The sequence below is a fragment of the Gobio gobio genome (genome assembly GCF_949357685.1).
Source record: "Gobio gobio genome assembly, chromosome: 1".
In the NCBI taxonomy this organism is placed as follows: domain Eukaryota; kingdom Metazoa; phylum Chordata; class Actinopteri; order Cypriniformes; family Gobionidae; genus Gobio; species Gobio gobio.
In genome coordinates, this window is record NC_137097.1 from 24,038,238 (window position 1) to 24,065,813 (window position 27,576).

At 43.8% G+C, this 27,576-nt stretch overlaps 1 protein-coding gene across 1 annotated transcript; it reads right to left on the reverse strand.

Moving 5' to 3' along the window:
- Positions 1 to 1,297: 1,297 nt before the first annotated feature.
- LOC307129102 (uncharacterized protein) lies at positions 1,298 to 25,826 on the reverse strand. Its single transcript, XM_079821286.1, has 3 exons — positions 25,725 to 25,826; positions 25,227 to 25,558; positions 1,298 to 3,202 (listed from the first exon to the last, which is right to left on the reverse strand). Exons 2-3 carry the CDS (start codon positions 25,495 to 25,497, stop codon positions 2,001 to 2,003), a joined length of 1,473 nt encoding a protein of 490 aa, XP_079677412.1. The 5' UTR covers positions 25,498 to 25,558; positions 25,725 to 25,826; the 3' UTR covers positions 1,298 to 2,000.
- Positions 25,827 to 27,576: the final 1,750 nt, after the last annotated feature.

The following is a 27,576-nucleotide window of genomic DNA, read 5'->3' on the forward strand; positions in this document are numbered from 1 at the left end:
CACAAGGTTTGTAATACGTTTTATTGTTTTGTGGTTTGAATTATTTTCTTAAATACGTAACATGGTTTAATGCTATTGCTATTAAGATTAATCGTGTTAATGAAACTCTTCTTACATACACTCACGGTGTGTTGTAGTGCAACTGAAAAATCATGACCGTGAGCTTTATCACCATATTGAAATATTGTTGTAAGACAGTGAGGCTGAGATGTACACTGTGATTTTAGCTTAGCTTGTGTGCTATAAATGAATGATCATAATAAAAGGCTGTTAAATTGAGACATATTTATCACTTGAAACCATCTTATATACTATTACTTGTTTTTATAACCAGTCTGATGCCATTAATCAGCTGGCATCAAAAAAAAAAAAAAAAAAAAAAAACCTTTGTGTTCTGTGTTAGATTAACTGAGACTTGTTACAGCACTTGCATACTGTAGCCTCTGACTGTTGTAGTTGCTTCTATTGCTCTCATTTGTAAGTCGCTTTGGATAAAAGCGTCTGCTAAATGACTAAATGTAAATGTAAATGTAAAACCGGTCACCCTGGAGGACAAAGAATGGGCTCAGGCATCCTTATTGAAACTTGGCCACTTTACTGGGATGGGGTGGATTTTGAGCGTTAAACAGTAATGGCAAATTGTTTTTTTTTTGAGTCTTTCTCATGGTTGGTTTCTTTTAACAGGTTTGCATATCGCCAGAAAAGAATAACAGCAAGTAACTTTGGTTTGGTCTTGGCAGCAGTCAAGCGGAAGTCTTACCCGCCTTCCATATTTAAAACCCTTCTTGGCCAGTACAACCTCAAAGACGGATCTAAAGTAAGTTGTGGTTAATAAGTGAATATTTAAAATGAAGGCATCTGTGTCCAAGAATACACTTATAAGTGGTATTTGTTACAAGGCATGGGATTGGGGAATCCTCCATGAGCCAAGGGCAAAGCAGGAAAACACTGAGCGCACTGGTGTTATTATACAAGAGAGGGGACTGTTCCTATCTGATAGCGGCCTGCTTGGTGGAGCAGGCTTTCCTGCTTTCCTGGAGTTTGATGAAGTGGTTGGTTCCCTGACACTAAAAAAACCCTCACAACTACTGGGATCAGATCCAGGGAAACCTGCACCTGACTGGAGCTAACAGCTGTCCCCTGTTTGTGTGGACTCCTCTTGACCTTGTCCTTCTGCCAGTGCTCAAAGACACTACATGGGCTGTGAACATTGACACTCTGGAAATATTTTATAAAGATTGTTTCCTACCAGTTGTAAGTACAGGTAAACTTGAAAATAAATGACAATATGCCATTTCATACAAGGTAATTTATTTATTATACAAGTTTGTAGGCCCTTCATATAATTACACGCAACTAACCCTCAACCAAATCCTACCTAACCCTTTAGTAAATACATGTAGTTAATTAATATTACTCAGTACTTAAATATATTATTACACTGAAGCATTGACACCTTAACATAAAGAGTAAGCAAATAAAACTAGATATACAGTTATTTATATACAGACATATGTATTACACCCATTAACCTATTTTTTTGACACTTTAATATGATTTCTACAAGCAAATAAGCAGAAATTAATTGATGTACAATACGGTTAAAGGGATAGTTTACCCAAAAATGAAAATTAGCCCATGATTAACTCACCCTAAAGTCATCCTAGGTTTATATGACATTCTTCCTTCAGACGAATACAATCGAGTCCAAGGGTGAGTGTCATTTACATCTAAGATGACTTGGGGTGAGTTAATCATGGGCTAATTTTCATTTTTGGGTAAACTATACCTTTAATTCACCCAACTTCACGGAGAATGGGTGTTTGTACATTTTTAAGACACACACCTATTACTTTTGTTATCCCCAGTCTCTCTGTAGGAAAGGAATGACCCAAATGTGTTTGTCTGAGAGCCTTTTATACACAGACTTAACTGCTGATACTGAAATGACAGTGGTAAAGTACAAATATTTTGACTGTCCCTTATTTTCCTATAAAGAACTACGATTGTCCCTTATTTTCTTTTCCAGAAGTTGGCAACCCTACTCCAGTGTGACTTCTCATGTGAACTTTAAGGTTTCCTTTATTTCTGAAACTCTTTCCACACTGTTGGCAGATGTAAGGCTTCTCTCCAGTGTGAATTCTCATGTGAGCTATAAAGCTTTCTTTATGACTGAAACTCTTTCCACACTGTTGGCAGGTGTAAGGTTTCTCTCCAGTGTGAATTCTCATGTGGATTTTAAGGCTATTTTTACACCTGAAACCCTTTTCACATTGAGTGCAGGTGTAAGGCTTCTCTCCAGTGTGACTTCTCATGTGATCGTTAAGGTTTCCTTTATTTCTGTAACTCTTTCCACACTTTTGGCAGGTGTAAGGCTTCTCTCCAGTGTGAATTCTCATGTGGACTTCAAGGTTTCCTTTACGTCTGAAACTCGTTCCACACTGTTGGCAGGTGAAAGGCTTCTCTCCAGTGTGAATGCTCATATGCCTGTCAAGGGCTCCTTTATTAGAGAAACTCTTTCCACACTTTTGGCAGGTGTAAGGCTTCTCTCCAGTGTGAATTCTCATGTGGACTTCAAGGTTTCCTGCTTGAGTGAAACTCGTTCCACACTGTTGGCAGGTGAAAGGCTTCTCTCCAGTGTGAGTTCTCATGTGATCGTTAAGGTTTCCTTTATTTCTGCAACTCTTTCCACACTTTTGGCAGGTGTAAGGCTTCTCTCCAGTGTGAATTCTCATGTGACCGTTAAGGTTTCCTTTATTTCTGTAACTCTTTCCACACTTTTGGCAGGTGTAAGGCTTCTCTCCAGTGTGAATTCTCATGTGGACTTCAAGGTTTCCTTTACGTCTGAAATTCGTTCCACACTGTTGGCAGGTGTAGGGGTTCTCTCCAGTGTGAATGCTCATATGCCTGTTAAGGGCTCCTTTATCGCTGTAACTCTTTCCACACTGTTGGCAGGTGTAAGGCTTCTCTCCAGTGTGAACTCTCATGTGGACTTTAAGTAGTCCTTTGTGTCTGCAACTTTTTCCACACTGTTGGCAGATTAAATAACTTTTAGTTCCTGTCTTTTGAGCTCTTTTTTGTGAGGAAGTCTTTTTAGCCTGTGTCGATCTTTCTCCAGTCATGAAGTCATGATGTTTATCATAAAGGTCTTTCTCTTCTCTTTCAATGAGTTCATGACTTGCCTCTTTCAGTGCCATCAGATCTGGTGAAAAAAACATACATAAAACAAGTTAGACATTTAAAGTATCAAAACCAACAACATGTACGTTATATACCGTATTCTATCCTATAGATCAAGGATGGGCAGCTTTGGTCCTGGAGGGCCACTGTCTTGCAGAGTTAAAGTTCCTAAACAAATGCCTGTAATTTCCAAGCAGTCCTGAAGCCTTAGGGTGACATTTTTGGGTTGGGTTGGATTTTGCAGGTGTGTTTGATCAAGGATAGAGCTCAACTCTGCAGAATAAAGGCCCTCCAGGACCAGAGTGACCTGTCCCATCTACAGATCTTATACTCAATACACCAGTGGTTTTCAAAATTGGCCCTAGGGATCCGCCAATGCACATTTTGTAAGTCTCCCTTATTTATCTGGTTAAGATAATCAGTTTGTTAGGAGACCAATGACATTGGAGGAATTTGCAGTTTTAAATCGCAAACTACAATTCCTGTTCATCAGGAGAGAACCAGACCTGTTATAAAAGTTAAATATCCTCGAATTAAACAAATTGAAAAGAGTACAATTCAAGTAGTAATAGATGTTCGCTGCCATAATGATTATAGTAGTTCACACAAAAGTAGTAGCTGTTTACACACTTCCCTTGCTGACTTTCTGCAGTTATGTAGAGGGCGCATTATGCCAACTGATAAGAACTGCCATTTCTCAAATACAACAGAAATGGCAGCTCTTATCAGTTGGCATAATTTCAAACGGAAGCAAAATGAAACGGTACTACTCATTTGAGCTGTGCAGAGTGGATTATCAAGCCCAATCTCAATTACGTGATACCATTTCTACACAGCTTAGGGCTATTCAGTGAGAAAAATGTTTGAATTCACTGCAGTATTAATAACATCGCTGCGAGATTTAGCGAGAAGCATTCAAATACGGTGCAGAATGACCATAGACTTGGAAACCTAGAAAAACATTGTGCCATGAATGAACAAGTTATAGAAAGCATTTCAGTCCACAAATCACCAACATTCACAATGGATTTAATATAGTAATGGTTACTGCAACCATGGTATTGTGGCAGAAAGTCAAATGTTTTACATTATTTGTTTCAGGGTTCGTAGAGTGAAATTTAAGCACTTCCCAAAGACATTCAAGTGCTTCATTTTCATTTTAAATGTATAAACTGTTTTAATGTGATGACCAAAAACATTATTTGTTCATCTATCAAAGATTGCCACAATTTGTAAGAACTAAAAGTTTCAAGAAAAGGACAGGAGAGGACAGTGAACAGAAGTGTATTTGTGTCATTTCTCATTTGATTTTAGCGCAGTTGTCATTGCTAAGAAACATTGTTGACTGTGTTGAAGTCGTGCCCGTCCTTACTTTTAGCTTAAAGGGATAGTTCACCCAAAAATGAAAATTCTGTAATCATTTACTCACCCTCATGTTGTTTCAAACCTGTATGAGTTTCTTTGTTCTGCTGAACACAAAGGAAGATATTTGAAGAATGTTTGTAACAAAGCAGCTAGAGCAACCATTGACTACCATAGTATTTTCCCCCCCTAATATGGTAGTCAACGGTTGCTCTATCTGCTTGGTTTAGTTAATGGTCAAGTTTAGGAATAGTAATGTTGTCCCATTCTTGTCTAATACAGGCTTCTAGTTGCTTAACTGTCTTAGGTCTTCTTCCTCTTTCTGATGCGCCAAAGTTTTCTATGGGTGAAAGACCTGGACTGCAGGCTGGCCATTTCAGTAGCCGGTTCCTTCTTCTACGCAGCCATGATGTTGTAATTGATGCAGTATGTGGTCTGGCATTGTCATGTTGGAAAATGCAAGGTCTTCCCTGAAAGAGACGACGTCTGGATGGGAGCATATTTTGTTCTAGAACTTGGATATACCTTTCAGCACTGATGGTGTCTTTCCAGATGTGTAAGCTGCCCATGCCACATGCACTCATGCAGCTCCATACCATCAGAGATGCAGGCTTCTGAACTGAGCTTGGGTTGTCCTTGTCCTCTTTAGTCCGGATTACATGGTGTCACAGTTTTCCAAAAAAATTTTGATTCGTCTGACCACAGAACAGTTTTCCACATTGCCACAGTCCATTTTAAATGAGCCTTGTCCCAGTGAAAACGCCTGTGCTTCTGGATCATGTTTATATATGGCTTCTTTTTTGACCTATAGAGTTTTGGCACGGTGGATTGTGTTCGCCGACAATGTTTTCTGGAAGTGTTCCTGAGTCCATGTTGTGATTTCCATTACAGTAGCATTCCTGTATGTGATGCAGTGCCGTCTAAGGGCCCGAAGATCGCGGGCATCCAGTATTTATCCAGTTTTCCGGCCTTGACCCTTATGCCTAGTTCAGACTGCCCGATTTTAGCCCCGATATTGACTCGCCGACAGGTTTTGCGAAATCGCAGACAAATGCCCGAAATCATAGGCAAATCGGTGCTTGTGCACGTGAGTGACAATCATGCAGTGTGAATTATCAAAGACGCGATCAGAGAGACTCGATGAGTCGCCGACGGCCGCGATTCAAACTCCTGCTGTGTGGAATGTGTTCTGACTGAAAAATACATCTGCGATGACCGACAGCCAATGAGAGAGCAAGATACAGGGCAGCGGGAGGTTTAGGGAGGAGTTATAGACCAGAATATCCGTTTTAGAGATGCTCCGATCAGCATTTTTGGGGCCGATCACCGATCACCAAGATCATGATCTGCCGATCACTGCCGATCACAGAATGGCAGGGGAATGGCAATCTTTTATATATAATCTTGCAGAGTTTGCACCATTTGTAGAAATGAAACTAACTCTAAATTAACTGAGTCAAGATCTTGAAGAACCACCAAGTGTTTATTTTAGAAAATGAGATAACTTAAGGCTACTGTAGGCCATCTTTCCCAAATAAATGTATATAATAAATGTATATAATTATCTCACCTAAATATTTGATCATGCAGTGCATTTTTGTTTTTAAAAACAATTTTTCAGGTAGGTCTAACATTAGCATTGAGGTAAGAAATACTAAAGACATTTAATAAGAAATCAAATGTAAATTAATATTGGTCTTCCCTGAATAAATTAAATTAGATTAATCCTTACACTTAAGGTTGCAAAAGTTAGTCATTCAAGAGCAGTGAGTGTCATAAAGGTTCATCAAACAACACAAGACAAAGAGAAACTCAGAGACAGCAGCAGTTTATTCGACAGCTGTCACTTTAAGAGCGAACATGATACGGTTACATGCAGTTGCACAAAATGTTCACTCGCGAGTCACGACGGGGTTTACGTGCATACTCGTCAAGACGGTCATTTAGTACATACATTTGTGTGTATCTGACTATTTCAGCGCAATTTGTACTCGCAAGCTTTTTGTGAGATGGCCTGTGTGTGTGTGTGTGTGTGTGTGTGGACGTGTGTGTGTCTCCAGACCGTGCGCGCGAGTGCGGTTTGAACACTGGCAAGACTTAAAAATAAATGCAAATGATAAACTTTAGTGACGATGCGACACTGCCTCGATTGTGCAAAGTGGCAAATCATGTGTCAACTGTGCAGCTCGATTTTAGTGCACATGCGATGCGCTGATGTGAAGCCATTTGAGCATTTTGAAAGGGAGAGAGCTGTTTGTGAACTTGCGTCCCACAGAAAGTTTTCAAATGACTCCGTAAGTTATTTAATATAGAAATATGAATTGTACCTCACCTTCAGCATTATAATTATTTTACCCAGGTGCAGGTTTTATGTGTCGTCAGCGATCGGTTCATGAGATCGGCCTTTTTGGAGACCGCCGATCAATCATCCCAAAGCGATTATCGACCGATCGAGATCGGTTGCCGATCGATCGGAGCACCCCTAGTATTTTTAATAGATATATTTAGTTATATCAAACAGAAACAAAGCACAAACATTTGCTTGACAACAGTAGGCTAGTACATTGCAAAACTATTTATGTACCTCCAACTCTCTTTGCAGAACACAATCATTGCTCCCTGTGTTTCCCCAACCATTTCCTTCGCCATAATCTTTTTTCCTTTTTCTCCTTTTTATTGCAAATCAGCGCACAGACAATTTAGACCGCAAGTTTCTGCACTGCAGTCTATATTTTTAATAACTCCGGTCTGACGCACGTGTGATCTCGCGTTGTTTCCTTCTCACTTCTCGTGTGTGTTTTGTTGTGAAACGTAGTTTGTGGATCGGACAGAGCTGTCTGTGATTCTTCCTCTTGTACAGTCATGCAGTGTGAAACCCCCTGTTGCCGATCCATCGGGCAGTGAGAACACAGCAGTGACTGAATGCTACCCAAGATAATCATGCAGTGTGAAAAGAGCAGTGATCCGACCAGTTTGAAAATCGTGCAGTCTGTACTAAGCATTAGGCACAGAGATTGTTCCAGATTCTCTGAATCTTTGGATGATATTATGCACTATAGATGATGATAACTTCAAACTCTTTGCAATTTTTCTCTGAGAAACTCCTTTCTGATATTGCTCCACTATTTTTCGCCGTAGCATTGGGGGAATTGGTGATCCTCTGCCCATCTTGACTTCTGAGAGACACTGCCACTCTGAGAGGCTCCTTTTATACCCAATCATGTTGCCAATCCTCCAGCTGTTCCTTATATGTACATTTAACTTTTCCGGCCTCTTATTGCTACAGGTCCCAACTTTTTTGGAATGTGTAGCTCTCATGAAATCCAAAATGAGCCAATATTTGGCATGACATTTCAAAATGTCTCACTTTCAACATTTGATATGTTATTTACATTTAGTCATTTAGCAGACGCTTTTATCCAAAGCGACTTACAAATGAGGGCAATAGAAGCAGCTAGAGCAGTCAAGGGCAACAATATAAACAATATGCAAGTGCTGTAACAAGTCTCAGTTAATCTAGCACAGAACAGAATTATTATTATTATTATTTTTTTTTTAATAAATTAGACAGACAGACAATGAATAGAATGACAAGTGCTATTCTTGATTGGTCAGGTGTTGCTGGAAAAGATGTGTCTTTAGACGTTTTTTGAAAATGGCTACAGACTCGGCCGCACGAATTGCGATAGGCAGGTCATTCCACCAGGTAGGAACGGTCCAGGAAAAGGTCTGTGACAGCGATTTCATGCCTCTCTGGTATGGCACCACAAGGCGTCGTTCACTGGCAGAACGCAAGTTCCTGGAGGGTGTGTAAGTCTGAATAAGCGAGTTTAGGTATATTGGTGCAGAGCCAGTGGATGTTTTGAAGGCGAGCACCAGTGCCTTGAATTTAATGCGAGCGGCTATTGGTAGCCAGTGCAGACTGATGAAGAGAGGCGTGACGTGTGCTCTCTTCGGCTCATTAAACACCAACCTCGCCGCTGCATTCTGGATCAGTTGCAAGGGTTTGATAGTGCATGCCGGAAGGCCCGCTAGAAGAGCATTACAGTAGTCCAGTCTGGAGAGAACAAGAGCTTGTACCAGTAGTTGTGTGGCATGATCTCTGATAGGAAGGGTCTAATCTTCCTAATGTTGAATAGTGCAAATCTGCAGGACCGGGTTGTTGCAGTAATGTGGTCAGTGAATTTTAGCTGATAATCAATCACAACTCCAAGGTTCCTGGCTGTCCTGGACGGAGTAATGGTTGATGATCCTAGCTGAATGGAGAGATTGTGATGCAGTGCTGGTTTGGCTGAGACCACAAGCAGTTCAGTATTTGCAAGGTTGAGTTGCAGGTGATGTTCCTTCATCCAGGCAGAAATGTCTGATAGGCAGGCAGCGATACGAACACCAACCGATGGATCATCAGGTTGAAATGAGAAGTAGAGTTAAGTGTCGTCGGCATAGCAGTGATAGGAAAAGCCATGATTCTGAATGACCGATCCCAATGATGATATGTAGATGGAGAAGAGAAGTGGTCCAAGCACTGAGCCCTGGGGAACGCCAGTGGCTAGATGATGTGACTTAGACACTTCACCACTCCATGACACCCTGAAGGACCTACCTGAGAGGAAAGACTTGAACCACTGTAGAGCGGTTCCTTAGATGCCCATCTTCATGAGAGTTGACAGGAGGATCTGGTGATTAACTGTGTCAAAAGCAGCAGATAAATCCAGTAAGGTAAGTAATGTGGATTTGGAGGCTGCTCTTGCCTATCTCAGTGCCTCCGTAAGTGGCCGCTTTTGAAACCGGATTGGTTGATGTCCAGGAAGTTGTTCTGATTTGTGAGTAGCTGTAGTAGATACTCGCTTAAGGTCAAATGAGGTCAGAAGAGTGGTGAAGTCAGCAGCCTGGGGTTTATCAAGGTGGATGTTGAAGTCACCAAGCAGTACCAGAGGAGTGCCATCCTCAGGAAAGTGAGAGAATAAAATATCCAAATCATCCAAGAAGTTCCCCAGTTGACCTGGGGGGCGATAAATAACTACAACATGGATTTTAGCCGGGTGAGTGATAGTGATTGGGTGTGATTCAAATGAGCAGTTGCCAGATAGAGATGTAATGGGCTCAAATTTCCAATCATTTGAGATGAGCAAACCAGTACCTCCACCCCTCCCAATCGGGCATGGGGTGTGTGAAAAAGTGAAATTATGTGAGAGAGCAGCAGGAGTGGCAGTGTCTTCTGGTTTGATCCAGGTTTCAGTTAGAGCCATGAGACTGAGATGTGAATGAGTGGAAATAGATGGAATAAAGTCTGCTTTGTTTACAGCAGACTGGCAATTCCACAGACCAATTGGAATGGACATTAATGTAGCAGAGGAAATAGGTACACTTCGCAGATTATTAGGATTACGGCGCCTAGAATGTACTGAGCGTGACTTACGGGTGTATGTGGTAATAGTAGCAATTTGGAAGCACATCGTGAATACGGGTTAGAGAAATAAACAGATGAAAACACAAAGTGGACAAAGTAGAAAGAAAAGCTATTAAGTGCCTTGTCGTGTCCTTGCTCGAGTGGAGTCGCGCAGAGTAGAGTCGAATGGTCTTTACACTCTTTGGTCTTCACACGAGGAGGCTGAACGCTCCCGCTGACGCTTTCGCACCAGCGTTAACGAGCGTATTAAATAGATGCTAATCACTACATTCAGAACAGGTGAGGACGCTTTTGTAATTCGCCCAAACAATCAAGGCAACAGCCTGTCAATGGCTCCGCTCAAAAGCGAAACTATCACTCACTAGTGCGAATATCCCACAATAATAATTGAGTGCGGCCGGCAAAAACAGCACTGGTTATAATTCAAATACAATTATCTTAACCAGTAAAATTATAAATCCAAAAATAACTACAGAATCGAAATGTATCCACTTGATAGCGTGTAATACGCTGAGCAAATCCAGCAAACTGAGTAATTCGAAAAAACACTTACATTATATACTTACATTATATTCTATTGTGAATAAAATACAAGTTAATGAGAATAATAAATTGCATTCCTTTTTTATTTCACAATTTGTACAGTGTCCCAACTTTTTTGGAATCGGGTTTTTGTATGTATATGTATAATATATATATATATATATATATATATATATATATATATATATATATATATATATATATATATATATATATATATATATATATATTTCCCCCTATCAGCTTCGAGCTATCTAGAACCGGCCAATGGACAATTGGCGTGCGAGATTTGCATCTCGCGCCCCGCCCCGCGCCGCGGGTATAAACAGGAAGCGAGAGCGAATGCACGCTGTCATTCACTTCGGAGCCACACAGGCAAATGAAGACGACTCACTCATCTGTTATAGAAGAGTATTTTCGCTGCTACAGCAAGAGAACTAGACCGGAGAGGAACCGGAAGAGGACGCGTGTTGGAGAAACGGCACCTTTCAGCGGGACCGCGCTGACTCATCCAGCTGCTGAGAGAGCAGAGAAAACTGCTGTTTTCACAGCAACAAATTTCTGTTGGTCTGGTTGGGCGTTTTCCCTGTTTGAGTACAGGCACGGGCTGCACACAATCCCGTGCGCTGTCGCGTTTCCCCCTGAGTGCTTCAGCACAGAGCGTTTCCTCACAAAAAGAGTTCACGGGTGACGTGCCGTCCTTTTCAGGATGTCTTACCACCCGTGCGTTTCTGGATGCGGTCGTTCCCTGTCCCCTGCTGACGGTCACAATCGCTGTCTCACGTGTTTGGGCATACAGCACACTGAGGCGGCGTTTGTGGATGGCTCATGTTCCCACTGTGGGAACATGACCATCTCGGAGTTAAGATCGAGACTCTCCTACCTTCGGGCTGGGGGAGTCCCCTTACCCATCCCACGAACCAGGGCTGCCCCTAACCCGGGCGGTCCTGCTTCTTTGGATGGCCAGGGTGATCTGAGGATCACGTTTAGGGCAAACCCGCCGAGTGAATCTCCGCAGGCCCCTATTCCCTCTGCTCCGCAGCCGGTAGAGCCTCCAGGAGAACCCGCTGGACCCTCCCACGGGAGACCAGTGGTGACTTTTGGAGCTCCAGCAGACGAACAGATGTCAATCGCTGCATCGGAGGGGGAGTTTCAGTCCTCGGGGGATGAAGGGTCAGTTGTACTGCCTCCCTCTGGGAGAGTGGCAACGGCTGCCCCGGACCCTGAGATGGCTGCTATGCTTTCCCGGGCCGCCGAAAGGGTTGGGCTCGAGTGGAACCCTCCACCGTGTCCCGAACCCTCTAGGTTGGACGATTGGTTCCTCGGGGTGGGTCGCGCTGGTTCTCAGCGTCCCGCCCCGACACCTTTCTTCCCGGAGGTGCATGAGGAGCTCACGAGGTCGTGGACGGCACCTTTTTCTGCCAGAAACCGGCCGAGTGACTCCTCCCCTCTTACTACCCTCGACGGCGGGCCAGCCAAGGGTTACGTGGGGATCCCGCCAGTGGAGCGCGCCGTCGCGATGCAACTGTGTCCGGCGACCGCCTCTAACTGGCGCGGTGACCCACGTCTCCCGTCCCGGGCCTGTAAGTTCTCTTCCAGTCTGACTGGGAAGGCTTACAAGGCCTGCGGGCAGGCTGCGTCCGCTTTGCATGGCATGGCATTGCTCCAGGTCCACCAGGCCCAGGCACTCCTTGACATGCACGAGGGTAGGCCTGACCCAGAGCTCCTCCGGGAGCTCCGGACGGCGACGGACCTCGCCCTCCGGGCGACGAAAGTCACCGCCCGTTCCATCGGTCAGGCGATGTCCACGCTTGTGGTCCAGGAGCGTCATCTCTGGCTCAACCTGGCTGATATGAGGGAGGCCGATAAATATCGGTTCCTGGACTCCCCCATCTCGTCAGCTGGGTTGTTCGGCGACGCGGTCGAGAGCTTCGCCCAACAGTTCTCGGCCGCCCAGAAGCAGACGGAGGCGATCAAGCACATCCTGCCCCGGCGGCCCGCTGCTGCCCCCACCCCGCCGCCGGTGGCAGCGCCTCCGACTACTCGTCGCCGAGGACGTCCACCCGCCGCCGCCTCCGCCCCCGCCAAGGCACCGCAGCAGCCTTCCACCAGCCGACGGCGTGGGGCCGGCCGTGGGAAGGATGTCCAGCCCGCTCAGGCCGCTGCCAAGCCAGGTGGCAAGCGTCGTCGCAAGCGACCCTGAGACGGGCCACCCAGAGATGGAGGAAACTGCTCTGAGGGAGATGGCTGCAGCACCACTCCTTCCCCCGGAGGAGGGCCGGGGGAAAATCTTTTGTTTGTCTGTTCCGCCGCTGGTCCCAGTGCCAGCGGCACCCAAAACTTCAATAAAAGAGCAGTTTCCAATATCTCTGGGTGCCAAGAGAGCGCGCTTGGCGGTGGTCGACGCTCCCATGCCTCGCCACCCTCAAGTACCTCTCCCTTCGCCAACAGGGGACGCCGGCTGTCGGGACGCACACAAGCGGCCTCCCCACACTCGCACGTCCCCTCCGCGGATGCAGGTAAGTGTTGCACAGCACACTCAGATCCCGCTACGGGCCGCTCCCATGCCGTCCGAGCCGGATCCCTGCGTTCCGCCTCGCTGCCCCGCTGCGGGTACGTCTGTGGTGCCGATGGTCCCCCTTGCTCGGAGTCTGGGAGCCTGGCTAGCGCTTCCCAGCCCGTCTCGGTGGCTCATCCGTACCATCAGACTCGGCTATGCGATTCAGTTCGCCCGGCGTCCCCCCAAGTTCAGGGGCGTTCACTTCACGACTGTAGTGGAGGCGAACGCCCCCGTGCTCAGGGCGGAGATCGCTGTCCTACTGGCGAAGGACGCGATAGAGCCGGTCCCTCAAGCCGATATGAGGTCCGGGTTCTACAGCCCGTACTTCATTGTACCCAAGAAAGGCGGCGGGTTACGACCGATCTTGGACCTGCGATTCCTGAACCGGTCCCTTCACAGGCTGCCGTTCACGATGTTAACGCAGAAGCGCATCTTCAGGTGCATCCGTCCCCAAGATTGGTTTGCAGCGATCGACCTGAAGGACGCGTACTTTCATGTCTCGATTCTCCCTCGACACCGGCCCTTTCTGCGCTTCGCGTTCGAGGGACGGGCATATCAGTACCGCGTCTTACCCTTCGGCCTGTCCCTGTCGCCCCGCGTCTTTACGAAGGTTGCGGAGGCGGCCATTGCTCCCATGAGAGAGCAAGGTGTTCGCATCCTCAACTACCTCGACGACTGGCTGATTCTTGCCCAGTCACGAGAGCAGTTGTGCGAACACAGGGACAAGGTGCTCAGTCACCTCAGCCAGTTGGGACTTCGGGTCAACTGGGAGAAGAGCAAACTCTGCCCCACGCAGAGGATCTCTTTTCTCGGTATGGAGATGGACTCGGTCGCCATGACTGCGCGCCTCACCGAGGAGCGCGTCCAGTCGGTGTTGAACTGCCTGAATTCATTCAAAGGCAGGACAGCGGTTCCACTGAAACATTTTCAGAGGCTCCTGGGGCATATGGCATCCGCAGCCGCAGTAACGCCGCTCGGATTGCTTCATATGAGACCGCTTCAACGCTGGCTACACGATCGAGTCCCGAGATGGGCGTGGCACAGCGGTTCCCTCCGCGTCCAAGTGACTCCGAGGTGCCGCCAAACCTTCGGCCCGTGGTCGGACCCTTTGTTTCTCCGGGCGGGAGTCCCCCTAGAACAAGTGTCCAGGCACTCCGTTGTCTCCACGGATGCCTCATCCACGGGTTGGGGTGCCACGTACAACGGGCTTGCAGCTTCGGGCCTGTGGACGGGGCCTCAGCTGCAATGGCATATCAATTGCCTCGAGTTGTTAGCAGTTCGTCTTGCACTCAGCCGCTTCAAAGTGCCGCTCAGAGGCAAGCACGTTCTGGTCCGGACGGACAACACTGCGGCCGTAGCGTACATCAACAAACAAGGTGGTCTACGCTCCCGTCGCATGTCGCAACTCGCCCGCCATCTCCTCTTATGGAGTCAGAAGCATCTGAGGTCGCTTCGTGCTGTTCACATTCCGGGCCTGCTCAATTGTGCGGCCGACGAGCTGTCACGTCAGCAGGAACTTCCGGGAGAATGGCGACTCCATCCCCAGGCGGTCCAGCTAATCTGGAGTCGTTTCGGGGCCGCACAGGTAGACCTGTTTGCCTCCCCAGAGACGACCCACTGTCAGTGGTTTTATTCCTTGACCGAGGGAACCCTCGGGTCGGATGCCCTGGCCCACAGCTGGCCCCGGGAAGAACGCAAGTATGCGTTTCCCCCAGTGAGCCTTCTTGCGCAGACTCTGTGCAAAGTCAGGGAGGACGAGGAGCAGGTCCTGTTGGTCGCTCCGTATTGGCCCAACCGGACTTGGTTCCCGGAACTAGTGCTCCTTGCGACAGCACCTCCCTGGCCCATTCCTCTGAGGCAGGACCTCCTGACTCAGAGACGGGGCACCCTATGGCACCCGCGTCCAGACCTCTGGAAACTCCATGTCTGGTCCCTGGACGGGACGCGGAGGTTCTAGGTGACCTACCACAAGCGGTAGTTGACACCATCACTTCCGCTAGAGCCCCCTCTACAAGGCGCCTCTATGCGTTGAAGTGGAACCTGTTCGTCGATTGGTGCTCTTCCCGCCAAGAAGACCCCCGAAGATGTTCGATCGCTTCTGTGCTTACCTTTCTACAAGATGGGTTGGAGCGAAGGCTGTCTCCCTCCACCCTCAAGGTCTATGTCGCCGCTATCGCCGCTAATCATGAGTTCGTAGATGGAAAATCTCTAGGTAAGCACGATCTGATCGTCAGGTTCCTTAGGGGAGCGAGGAGATTAAATCCTCCTCGTCCTCCCTCTATACCCTCTTGGGACTTAGCTCTGGTGCTTACTGCACTACAGAGAGAACCCTTTGAACCTCTGCAGTCAGCCGAGTTGAAAATCCTGTCGTTAAAGACTATACTCCTGATTGCGTTGGCCTCCATCAAGAGGGTAGGGGACCTGCAGGCATTTTCGGTCGACGAATCGTGCCTGGTGTTCGGGCCCGGTAACTCTCATGTGATCATGAGACCCCGGCCTGGATACGTGCCCAAGGTTCCCACTACTCCCTTCCGGGACCAAGTGGTGAGCCTGCAAGCGCTGCCTTCGGAGGAGGCAGACCCAGCCCTAGCTTTTCTCTGTCCCGTCCGTGCTCTCCGGACTTACGTGGACAGAACGCAAAGCTTCAGGACCTCAGAGCAGCTCTTCGTCTGTTACGGAGGACAGCAGAAGGGAAAGGCTGTCTCCAAGCAGAGGATGGCCCACTGGATAGTGGACGCCATCGTCTTGGCTTATCAGTCCCAAGACGTGCCCTGCCCGCTCGGGTTAAGAGCCCACTCCACTAGGGGTGTTGCCTCTTCCTGGGCGCTGGCTCGTGGCGCCTCGCTGACAGATATTTGTAGAGCTGCGGGCTGGGCGACACCTAACACATTCGCTAGATTCTATAGCCTCCGTGTAGAGCCGGTCTCTTCCTGTGTGCTCACTTCCCATAGTCAGTAACACCGAAGTACCCGTTCCAGTGTCGGCTTGCTGCGCCATTCCCTCCCCTATGGTAGACGGATGCGTGCGCTTATTCTGCTCCAGTCGAGTTCCCCGGAACGGCGAACCCTGTTGAGTCCTCCGCAACCCGCGGCAGTCGGACGTGGCGGAGCGTTCGACGCCAGGTCTAACACTCGTATGCATTGGTGGAACTTGTGTTAGGCTGGGTTCCGTATGTAGTGACCCCCACGGCGGTCCCATATGTGTATTCTTCCACGGTACGGCTCCCTACGGCGAGCCCGTGTCTTTCCCTCGGCAGAGCTCCTCTGCCGTCTCAGGTTCGTGTTGTCTCCCTCCTAATTGACCGGGGCCACCCCTGAGACTTCCGTATGTTGTGCTGCCCACGGCCAGCCCATACGTGTATTCTCCACATGTTAACTCCCTCTGGGCATGATGTGGCTTCCGCAGCTGCCTTCACAGGCACGCTTTCCCAGCGTTATCCAATACAGTCAGCTGAGTGGGTCTTGCGGAACAGCAGCTTTGACTCTCCCTGCGTGAACCTACCCGCCCGCATCAGATCGGGGTCTGTGGGGCTCATCGCTGGGCGCTGGAAGTGGTAGTAACTATGGCGTTTTCCATAGGGGATCCCAATTCGTCGGTACGTCCGACGTACGTCGAACGTGACCGACTGAATGGGAACGTCTCGGTTACGTATGGTAACCCTCGTTCCCTGAAGGAGGGAACGGAGACGTACGTCCCGTCGCCACAGTTGCTGTACCATCACTGCAGGTCGAGCCACTACGTGTGGCTCCTCAGTGAAAAACAGCGTGCATTCGCTCTCGCTTCCTGTTTATACCCGCGGCGCGGGGCGGGGCGCGAGATGCAAATCTCGCACGCCAATTGTCCATTGGCCGGTTCTAGATAGCTCGAAGCTGATAGGGGCTCCCAGAAGTGATCCCAATTCGTCGGTACGTCCGACGTACGTCTCCGTTCCCTCCTTCAGGGAACGAGGGTTACCATACGTAACCGAGACGATATATATATATATATACTTAAATACACACATACACTGGAGCGAAATAGGCCGGTCACGATAAATTTTGCTGGACGATAAATTGGCCAAGAAATTAGAACGACAATATTATCGTTTATCGCAAAGAGACCATTTTCATCTAAAATAATGATAATGGCAAAATAATGCAGGTACACCTTTTAAAAGATCAATAAACTTTTATTTCTAAAGACTATTTAACACTGAAAATGGAAAACATTTAAAAAATATCCACAATAAATGAACAAAACAACCAAAAACAATAAAAGCAATGGACTCTCAGTCTGTTAATAAAAATGAACTTGAATAAATACCAAAAACAATAAATAAAATGGATGAAAACTGCAATGGATGATTGGGTTTTAGGTGCATATTAGGGGTGGCACGGTTCACAAAACCCACGGTTCGTATCACCGTTTTAGGCTCATGGTTTTTCGGTTCTGTACAGTTTTTGTTATTGTTTTTTATTTGAATAGTTAACACTCCAGAAATTTACTTCAGTATATGATATTTAGCCTAATTATCCACAAATATTTAGGATACAGTATTAAAAAAAATTGTTATATCATGTAATCATGCAGAAACTGAATTTGACCTGACTTTAAGCACATTATTGGGACCATCTCTGAAGAAAGCGAGGTGAGATTTTGATACAGCAAGAGAGAAGACATTGATGACATGCTTTTCATTTATTTGGCAAAAAAAAGAGAAAATGTATTGCTATCTCTACAGGAACTTATGTGCCTTTTTACCACACAAAAGCCTATTCGCACAGGATTAGTATTATCTGGGGACCTCGTGTGATTTAGAAATTACTCACCCACATCTGAATTTTGCGTGGCGTATTCGCACGGGATAAGCAAGCCTGTGATTTTACTCGAATTTACTGACTTATCTCCCGGATATGATGTCAAGCCTTGCAAATATTTTTTCGTTCTAGATATCATTTTGATTGTTTTATAGTAATACAAATAATTTAGTTCAGTTAGAGAACAGACGCTACAGTTAAAAACTGAACTGAGCAATAATAACAATATAGATTCAGTTTCAAACCTAAATGTAAAAGCGCCCATTTAAGCGAGTTTGTCATTGTACTGTTCTGTTTTTGTGTTTTTCATTAAGAATAATATTAAACACACCATTAAAGCAATTTACTCCCAAATTGGTGGTCATTCTAAAGTGAAAGTATAATCCGTGCGGCCGCACGGAATTCATAACGGTGCGCATTATAAGCAGCCTAGCGTCATTCTTTGTGAAAGATAAAGATAAAGATAAAAATGCGCACAGGAAACAAAAACCTTGCAAAAATTATATACGATCCGCCTAATCCCGGCCAAATCACAGAGATGTCGATACGCATGGGACTAATATTATCACAGGACCTCTGTGTTTGCCGAAATATGGTAGGTCATTTGCGGGGGAATTTTTACTTTACATATTACAGACATGGCCGATTCGCACGGGATTAAGGTCACAGACATTCTCTGCAATTATTATAAATCACCAGAGGTCCCCAGATAATACTAATCCCGTGCGAATAGGGCTAAAGATTGAACTTGAAGCACACAAAGATTAAGCTGAAGAATTAACTTGCATTTATCAAACTGCCAACTTCAGTGTGGCTTTAAGCCTCGTTTGAACTCGACGCGTCCGCACGAGGTGAAGGTGCACGCGGCAAAAATGGCGTCAACGCGGAGCGGGCAGTAGTGCGCGTTGAGTGCGCGAGACACCATTTTGCTTGGCGGTGTGCACGTCAAATTTTGTAACTTTGCGTGCGGCTCCGCAACCGAAGAAGCACGAGTTTCGGGCAAATTTATTGCGGCCGTAAAAATGAATTTTTTGTGAACTGATTTAATGACCATCACGACAGGCCTAGAGAGAACTCTAAACCATAGCCTAATGAGCGTTGAACTATGATATATTCCTATTCCGCACTCAAGCGCACAAATAAAGCTTGCCACAAAGCACCAGCAAAAGTAGCAATGATTATGAATGTGTCAAAAATAGCAAGGAGACTTTTTAATTGTTTATTAATAGGTAAACTAGTGTTTTCTGTGTCAGTGTCAGCTGCAGTGAAGCTGAAGATGCTGACTCGCTATTTCCGCGATAGTGAACGCGCCAAGAGAGAAATGCACATTTCATACAGATGACATAATCAGAGATTGCCATATTTCTTTTGGTTTTTAATGGTTTCGATTAAAAGACATTTCAAGCTTTCTATGGACATATTTCTCATGTCTGTGAGGCCTAAAGCCTATACGCTGAATCTCGGTTCATGAGACATGCTCCAGTTCACGCGCAATTCAAGTGATCGCTCCCGCGCCTCCATATATTGTCTGCTATAGCTATTTGCTAATTAATCCAGGCAATTGGTTGATGTAACCAATGATTAAAATTTAAATACAATTTATACAACACGAAATTCAGTTTAAAGAAAAGCTTTCTACAGATCAAAACTTAATGAAGTCAAAATCATTTCTGACCCACTCCAGGGGTCTCATTTATAAAACTTTGCGTATAAACCTTACTAAAAGTGTACGTACGCACAAAAGATAGATTTTGCGTACGCACAAAAAAATTCTGATTTATAAAACCATGTGTACGTCAGAACCTGCGCAAAAATCCCTTTATAAATCACAGCCAGCAGAAGATTATGTGTACGTGCATCTCCACCCCGTCTCCTCACTGAAATCACCATATATGGCAGTTTCCCACAGATTAGAAACCAATTTGTGGTGGTGGTGTTGGTGGGGGGTGGGTATTTGGGGGTTGGTGATTGGCACAAATATTTTTTTTGCCGTTTGCCTTTTTAGCATTATTTTAAACTTTTCTTGGCAAATTATATTTTCTCGCATTCATTAAAGGGGCTATATGCAACTTTTTCCCCAAAATAAACGTAACAATAGCCTTTTTATTTTACCATTTATGACTCAAACATCTCCTGATGAGCATACTGACACATTGTCCGCTCACAGTGGGTGCACCTATAAGCCTGTATCCTATTTTTCCTATTTTCTGGCGGGTAGCTTTTTCCCGCGCTGTCTGCGGATGTGACGTCACCACCGCTGCGAGAGCGAGCAGAAAATAAGAGCAGTTCTATTTTTTGGCCACAGGTGTCAGTCGCGAGTTTAAATTTCAGAAAAAGGCATATAGCCCCTTTAATATTCAATTGTGTGCTCATATAAGTATCATTAAAAAATATTAGGACTTAAGTTATTAACATTTTAAAATTTTACATTTAAAGAAATTTAGTGTTTGATCATGTCTAAATATGTATTCAAATGCAAAGCCTAAAAATAAGTAAGCAGTTATGACCTGCAATACTTTTTTGAGCAACTACATACATGTAAACCATGGCTTTACAAATTAAATGTATTATTTTTCCAACCACAAAATGACTCTAATTTGCCTCTTTGCATTGGAATTCTCTATTTTAACCTTAATTACATTGTATATTACCTTATTACATTATATATCACTATATTACATTGTAATATAAATAAGAAAAATATTTTAATTCATTAAATGGTCATTAATGGACCATAATTATTGCACAGTGTTCCCGGTCTGCAGTGGTCAGTATCTATCAAAAGCTGTCCAAGGAAGGAACAGTGGTGAACTGACGTCAGGGTCATGGGCGGCCAAGGCTCATTAATGCACGTGGGGAGCGAAGGCTGGCCCGTGTGGTCCGATCAAACAGACGAGCTACTGTAGCTCATATTGCTCAAGAAGTTAATGCTGGTTCTGACAGAAAGGTGTCAGAATACACAGAGCATCTCAGTTTGCTGCGTATGGGGCTGCATAGCCGCAGACCAGTAAGGGTGCTCATTTTAATTAGTATTTGTTTTATAAAATTATTTCTCAGTGTTAGTACCAAAAGATCTCCTCAAAATATTCAATAAATATTATTAAACTAAAATATAGAACATTTATTTAAAGAGCACCTATTATGGCATTTAAAATGTTCCAAATATTGTTTTAGAAGTCCCCAACAACAGTTTTGCATGCATGCAATGACAAAAAAGACTTTAGTTTTCTTATAATATTCATTTATTTTTACCTGTTTTGACAGCGATTCTCAAATGATTCCTTTAGTGATTCACTTTTCAAAACCCCGCCTTTACATGACGCTAATCTGTGGTGATTGGTCCGATGACCCAGTCAGTTGTGATTTGTATAGTCTGTGCAGATATTTTCGGAAACGGAACATCCATCAAAGTCTTATAGTGACAGTAATTTGTTAATATGTGTCAGGAGTTATGAATATGAAAACCGCGTCGGTACCGTTTGATTGTAATATGAGCCTCAGCTGATCTCATTCATAAAAAAAACTCCTCTATTCTCCTCACGAAGACTCGCGACAAATCAACATCAGGGCTTTTAGTTCAAAAGTGTGCAGATGAGGAGACATATTGATAGATTCTCATATGTCTGTGTCAAATTTCTAAACAGAGGAGTATTTTTTATTCAATACTTCCTCAAAATGCGCATATGTAGCCTAATCATGAGCGATTGAGTCTCTTATGTGTTGTTTTCAATTCATCCTGGCAGCCGGAGGGCGCTCTGTGCACATGTAGTCCATATATGGTACAGATAGACGAAGAAGATACTATGTGCCATAATAGAAGTCCATAATAAAAGCTTCCTGAGATTGCGAAACATGCAAATAGAGACTTTTGAAGACTAATAAACACTCAATCGCGACGATGTATGGTTTGTCTTCAAGCCACTTAGTCTTCAAATGCTCATCCTTGGGCAGATGAAAAAAGTTTGCTTTTGAGTCGCACTTCAGAACACAGCGTCTCGTCGCCATGATGTTTTCTATTTTTCACTGGCGTCTTGGAGCGCAATAAGTGGGCGTATCGTATTCAAATAACTTGACAAGTTGACGTCATCTAGTTAGAGAAAAAGCTTCGGTCTTCTAACGATTCTTAAAAATGACTCAGAGTCGACTCTTACTTTTGAAAGAAAATAACTATATATACGGTGCACTGTCATATTTCAAACTTTGCAGGATGTTTTTGTTCACTTAGATCTATGTTACACACTACATGAAAGGTAAATTTCAAAATTCCATGATAGGTGCTCTTTAATTGAAAAATAGTTAAAGGGTTAGTTCACCCAAAAATGAAAATTCTGCCATTAATTACTTACCCTCATGTCGTTCAACACCCGTCAGACCTCCGTTCATCTTTGGAACAGAAATGAAGATATTTTAGTTGAAATCTGATGGCTCTGAAAGGCCTCCATTGGCACAATGGTACTCTACACTCTCAAGACGCTTAAAAGGTACTAAAGACGTCGTTACAAAGTCCATCTCACTACAGTGGTTCTAAAATAACTTTATGAATCGGTGACAATAGTTTTTGTGCGCAAAAAAACCCTAAATAATGACTTACATAGTGATGACGATTTCAAAACAAATCATCATGAAGCTTCGAAGCGTTATGAATCAGTGAGTCGAATCAGCGGTTTGAATCGCCAAATTTCAGCAGTTTGGCGGTTTGACACGCGATCCGAATCATCATTCGGCTCACTGATTCATAACGCTTCGAAGCTTCATGAGGCCGTGTTTTGAAATCGTCATCACTATGTAAGACGTTATTTAGGGTTTTTTTGCGCACAAAAACAATTTTATTTAGTTACTGTTATTTTAGAACCACTGTAGTGAGATGGACTTTGTAACGACGTCTTTAGTTCCTTTTAAGGGTCTTGAGAGTGTAGAGTACCATTGTGCCAATGGAGGACTTTCAGAGCAATCAGATTTCAACTAAAATATCTTAATTTCTGTTCCGAAGATGAACGGAGGTCTGACGGGTGTCGAACGACATGAGGGTAAGTAATTAATGACAGAATTTTCATTTTTGGGTGAACTAACCCTTTAAGGTGTATGGTCACATTGTCAAATAGTAGGCCTATTTAGTACCAAAAGATCTCCTCAAAATATTCAATAAATATTATTAAACTAAAATATAAAACATTTATTTAATTGAAAAATAGTTAAGGTGTATGGTCACATTTGACCACCAATGAGTAGTGAGCAATTAGTAAGGAAAACATGAGGGCTAAATAAAAACCTTAACATTAATGTTAACAATGTTGATCTCCATCACTCTCCATAATAAAATGATACTATAAATGGTTGACGTAATAATCAATGCACACTGTTTACCAAAAATTGCTGCAAATACCTGTATAATTGTATTAGTGAAGCTGTCTATCCATTCAAATGTATTGACAGCGCGGGTTGTGTGGAATTATTGAGCGCTCCGTGAACCACGTGCGCGCCGCCGGGAGATGAGAGCATGTCGCAACTCTGTATTTCAACGCCTCTGGCTTTAACTGCCACATTAGCGCCAAAACGCTATTTATTGTTTGAATTTTGTATTTAAACTTTTTAAAAGCTTAGACTTTGTTTCATATGAAAAGCAAGTTTAGCCATTAGAGAGTGAGAGATGCGCGTGAGTGACAGAGAGACGGAGGGAGAGCAGGGAAAGGAAATGCAGCTGAATGAATACACGTGTTTTAAATAGCGTTTTAAAAAAAAAAGAAAAGAAAAAAAGAAGAACGACGAGCAATATGTGGCGGCCGCTGTTGATTCTGTGGCGCACCGCCACGAATTAGTCTATGTGTGGGAAACACTGTATGGAGCTTACAACGCCTAGTTTTACTATGCATAACCTAATTTGCATATCATTTGCATGCACATTACCATCCACGTGATACCATGTTTAACACTGTCAAAGGTACAAGACTATATATTAGATACAGACTATGAATGCCATTTGTGTGTCATCCAATATTTTTTTATGTTTTAGAATAAATATATCAAAATATCCATAAAAACAAAATTGTATGAAATACTTCTCAGATATTTAAAAAAAAATAAGGTTTATTCATTAATTTCAAATGTTATTTTGATTTAAAATATTTTGTTAATTTTAAACCCTTCAACTCAAATTCATGCAGTTTTGCTGATAATGTGAACAAATAGGATGTTTAGGCTATTTTAATTTAAACAGATAGGCCAACTTATCTATTGCAACGTAAATACAATCATCTGACTCAGAGCGTCACTGACAATGTATTCAAAAAAAGAAAACGTGTAAATCGTAATTTTTTCTTCAAGTTGTATCCTTCAAATACAGTGGTATTTTTCATAATTTTGAGAAGATGTCTTTACACTCCGTGACCGTGCAGCTGTGGTTGTAGATTAAAGTAAGCTGTTATCATTGGACCTATTCAAACCGGATAATGGACCGTTCGACCACTGAAAATGTGTCGATGATATTGAAGTAAGTGTGCATCACTGATCATCGTTCTCACTAAAACATATTTTGTCATACCATGAGATCTGCAGTTTAGTTTAAAGAGGAATTATTAGAATTAACCTATCCTTGCTGTCATTAAAATTGATTTCCTGCGTGTCACAGGAAAACTGATCAAAAGTAGCCCCTCCACATGTCTATCTAAATTCATATAATTTTTGTTTAAATTCTGAGTATTGACTTTATGTAATTTCAGTGCATATCGCCATTAATGAAACTGGAACATTAATGTAAATGTATATATCAATATGAAAACAGTTTTAAATTGTTCTTACTTCAATCTAACTTCAGTTCACGACCTCACCATCTGTGTGGCCAATTCCCTTTGTCTCCAGAATGTGCGTACGCACGGCTCAAAGTTTGCTTAAAGGTGCGCACATTCTCCCGTCAAGTTTGTTTTTTATAGATCACAACCTTTGCGTGGGAAATGCCGTACGTACGTTTCCAGCCCCGTTTTGTGCGTACGCATGCTTTATAAATGAGACCCCTGGTCTTCCAAGATTGCGCATATTTTGACATATCCTATCTTACTCATGCTGTTCAATTCTCATAATCGACATAGATTACATTAAAAAATATCATTTTATTTAAACATAAATTTGAAACTAAATACCTTTTTTATTGGCTACAACAAGTATAGAAGGCTAGCCTACAGTCCAGAGCAATTTCATGTCAAACATTAATTTAAGCGTGCGTTTGTTTTAGTACTTCCTTCAGTGAACATACTACAGCCTGTAACACATTTAAATAAATATCAGTATTCTTCTCTGAATGATTATACTTCTCTATTTCTGTAGAGCTGGAGATTTTAATAAAGATCAAATGACTGAGTTCAACTTTGAGAATTAAACCAACCTGTTTGTTCTTCAGTTTCTTCGTGTTTCAAACTGAATACATCTTCAATCTTCATGTCTTCTCTCTCCTCTTTCTCTGTTTGTTCTTCAGTTTCTTCATGTTTCAAACTGAATACATCTTCAATCTTCATGTCTTCACTCTCCTCTTTCTCTGTTTGTTCTTCAGTTTCTTCATGTTTCAAACTGAATACATCTTCAATCTTCATGTCTTCACTCTCCTCTTTAATAAACTCAATCTTTACGTCTTCAGTCTCCTCTTTAATAAACTCCATCTTTACAATAGTGTGTCATGTGGATCTCAGTCACTTCACCGGGAGTTTTTCTGTGTTTGTCCTGTTTAAGATGAGAATAATTAACAGAAAGAAAAATAAATCAAACTAAATCTCTGAGAGTCTCAATCAGCTAACGTTAGTTCAGTAGTTCAGTCACTGAGTCAGAGAGAGAGTTAATGGACTTAAATAACCTGGTTAGACTAAAAAAAAACGCTTAAAACACAAACCTTTCTTCAGCAGAATCACTACAGATGCAGGAGCATCTGTAGTGTGTCGCAGTGTTATGACGTCACGCTTGGATACCAAAATAAAAGTCCCGTTCACACAACGTTGTCTAAAATCACAGAAGTGCATAGAAATTTACGTAGAAAAAAAAATATTCAACTGTCCCAGAGTCATCCATTAGATCTGCTGTTTCTTCAGTCTGTCATAGATCAGCATTAAAGAGATAGTTCACCAACAGATGAACATCCTCTCATCATTTACTCTCACACTCATGACACAATTGTTGAAAAATAGTGTACAATTACAGTAAAACAGTCCAATAGAAACAGTAACAGACTGTAATAATCCAAAATACTATATTACCTTAACACATATGTTAAAATAGGACAAATTACACAAATAATGTCAATAACTATTGAAAGTTCATGAAGATTTCTTTAAAAAAAATCTGATTCTAGAACAATCAAATCAAATCAAATCAAATCACTTTATTTGTCACTCTACATATGCACAAGTGCAACAGTAGGTGAAATTCTTAGGTGCAGTTCCGAGCAACATGGTAGTCATGACATGACATGTACAACATTTAAAGCAGCATCAGATTACACTGATGCGCCCACAATTACTCACAGCACAGTAAACTCTACAATAAACAATAAATAATTTACACAATGTGAGTGTAGTTCTCACAGCTTTAAACAATATACACATACTTACAATATACATATACTTTAAACAATATACACTAAACATACACTAAACAATATACATTACGCTATAATAGTAATAATAATATACAATGTACAGTATAAAATATTATTCACAGATTGAAAAATTGAAATCCAAAGTGCAATAGATGCTGTATGATAAATAAATGTGTATATAATGTGTGTTTATCTACAGTGGGTTGTGCTGAGTGATATTCTGTCCAGTGTGTGTTATGATCCTGATGGGTCAAGAGTTAAGGAGTCTGATTGTTTGTGGGAAGAAGCTGTTCTGGAGTCGGCTGGTGCGTGATCTGATGCTGCGGTACCGTCTGCCTGATGGCATCAGTGAGAGCAGCCCATGGTTCGGGTGGCTAGAGTCTCTGATGATCCTCTGAGCTCTCTTCACACACCGCCTGACATAAATGTCCTGGAGGGAGGGAAGCTCACCTCCGATGATGCAGCTGGCCGTGCGCACTACCCTTTGCAGGGCTTTGCGGCTGCGGGCGGTACTGTTGCCGTACCAGGTGGTGATGCAGCCAGTCAGCAGGCTCTCTATGGTGCAGGTGTAGAACCGTGTGAGGATGTGGCGGCTCATTCCAAACCTCCTCAGCCGTCGCAGGAAGAAAAGGCGCTGATGAGCCTTCTTCACCACGGCCTCGGTGTGGACGGACCATGAGAGTTCCTCTGTGATGTGGACACCGAGGAACTTGAAGCTGCTGACTCTCTCCACCGGTGCTCCATCGATGGTGATGGGGCGGTGTTCTCTCTCATTCCTCCTGAAGTCGACCACCAGCTCCTTGGTCTTGCTGACGTTGAGGGAGAGGTTGTGCTCCTGACACCACCGTGTCAGAGTGTGCACCTCCTCTCTGTAGGCCGTTTCATCATTGTCAGTGATGAGACCTACCACCGTCGTATCGTCAGCAAACTTGATGATGGTGTTGGAGCTGTGGGTTGCCACACAGTCATGTGTGTACAAAGAGTACAGGAGTGGGCTGAGAACACAGCCCTGAGGGGCTCCAGTGTTGAGAGTCAGTGGTGAGGAGATGTTACTGCCCATTCTGACCACCTGGCGTCTGTTTGACAGGAAGTCCAGGATCCAGCTGCATAACAAGCTGTTTAAGCCGAGAGCCCGGAGTTTAATGTCAAG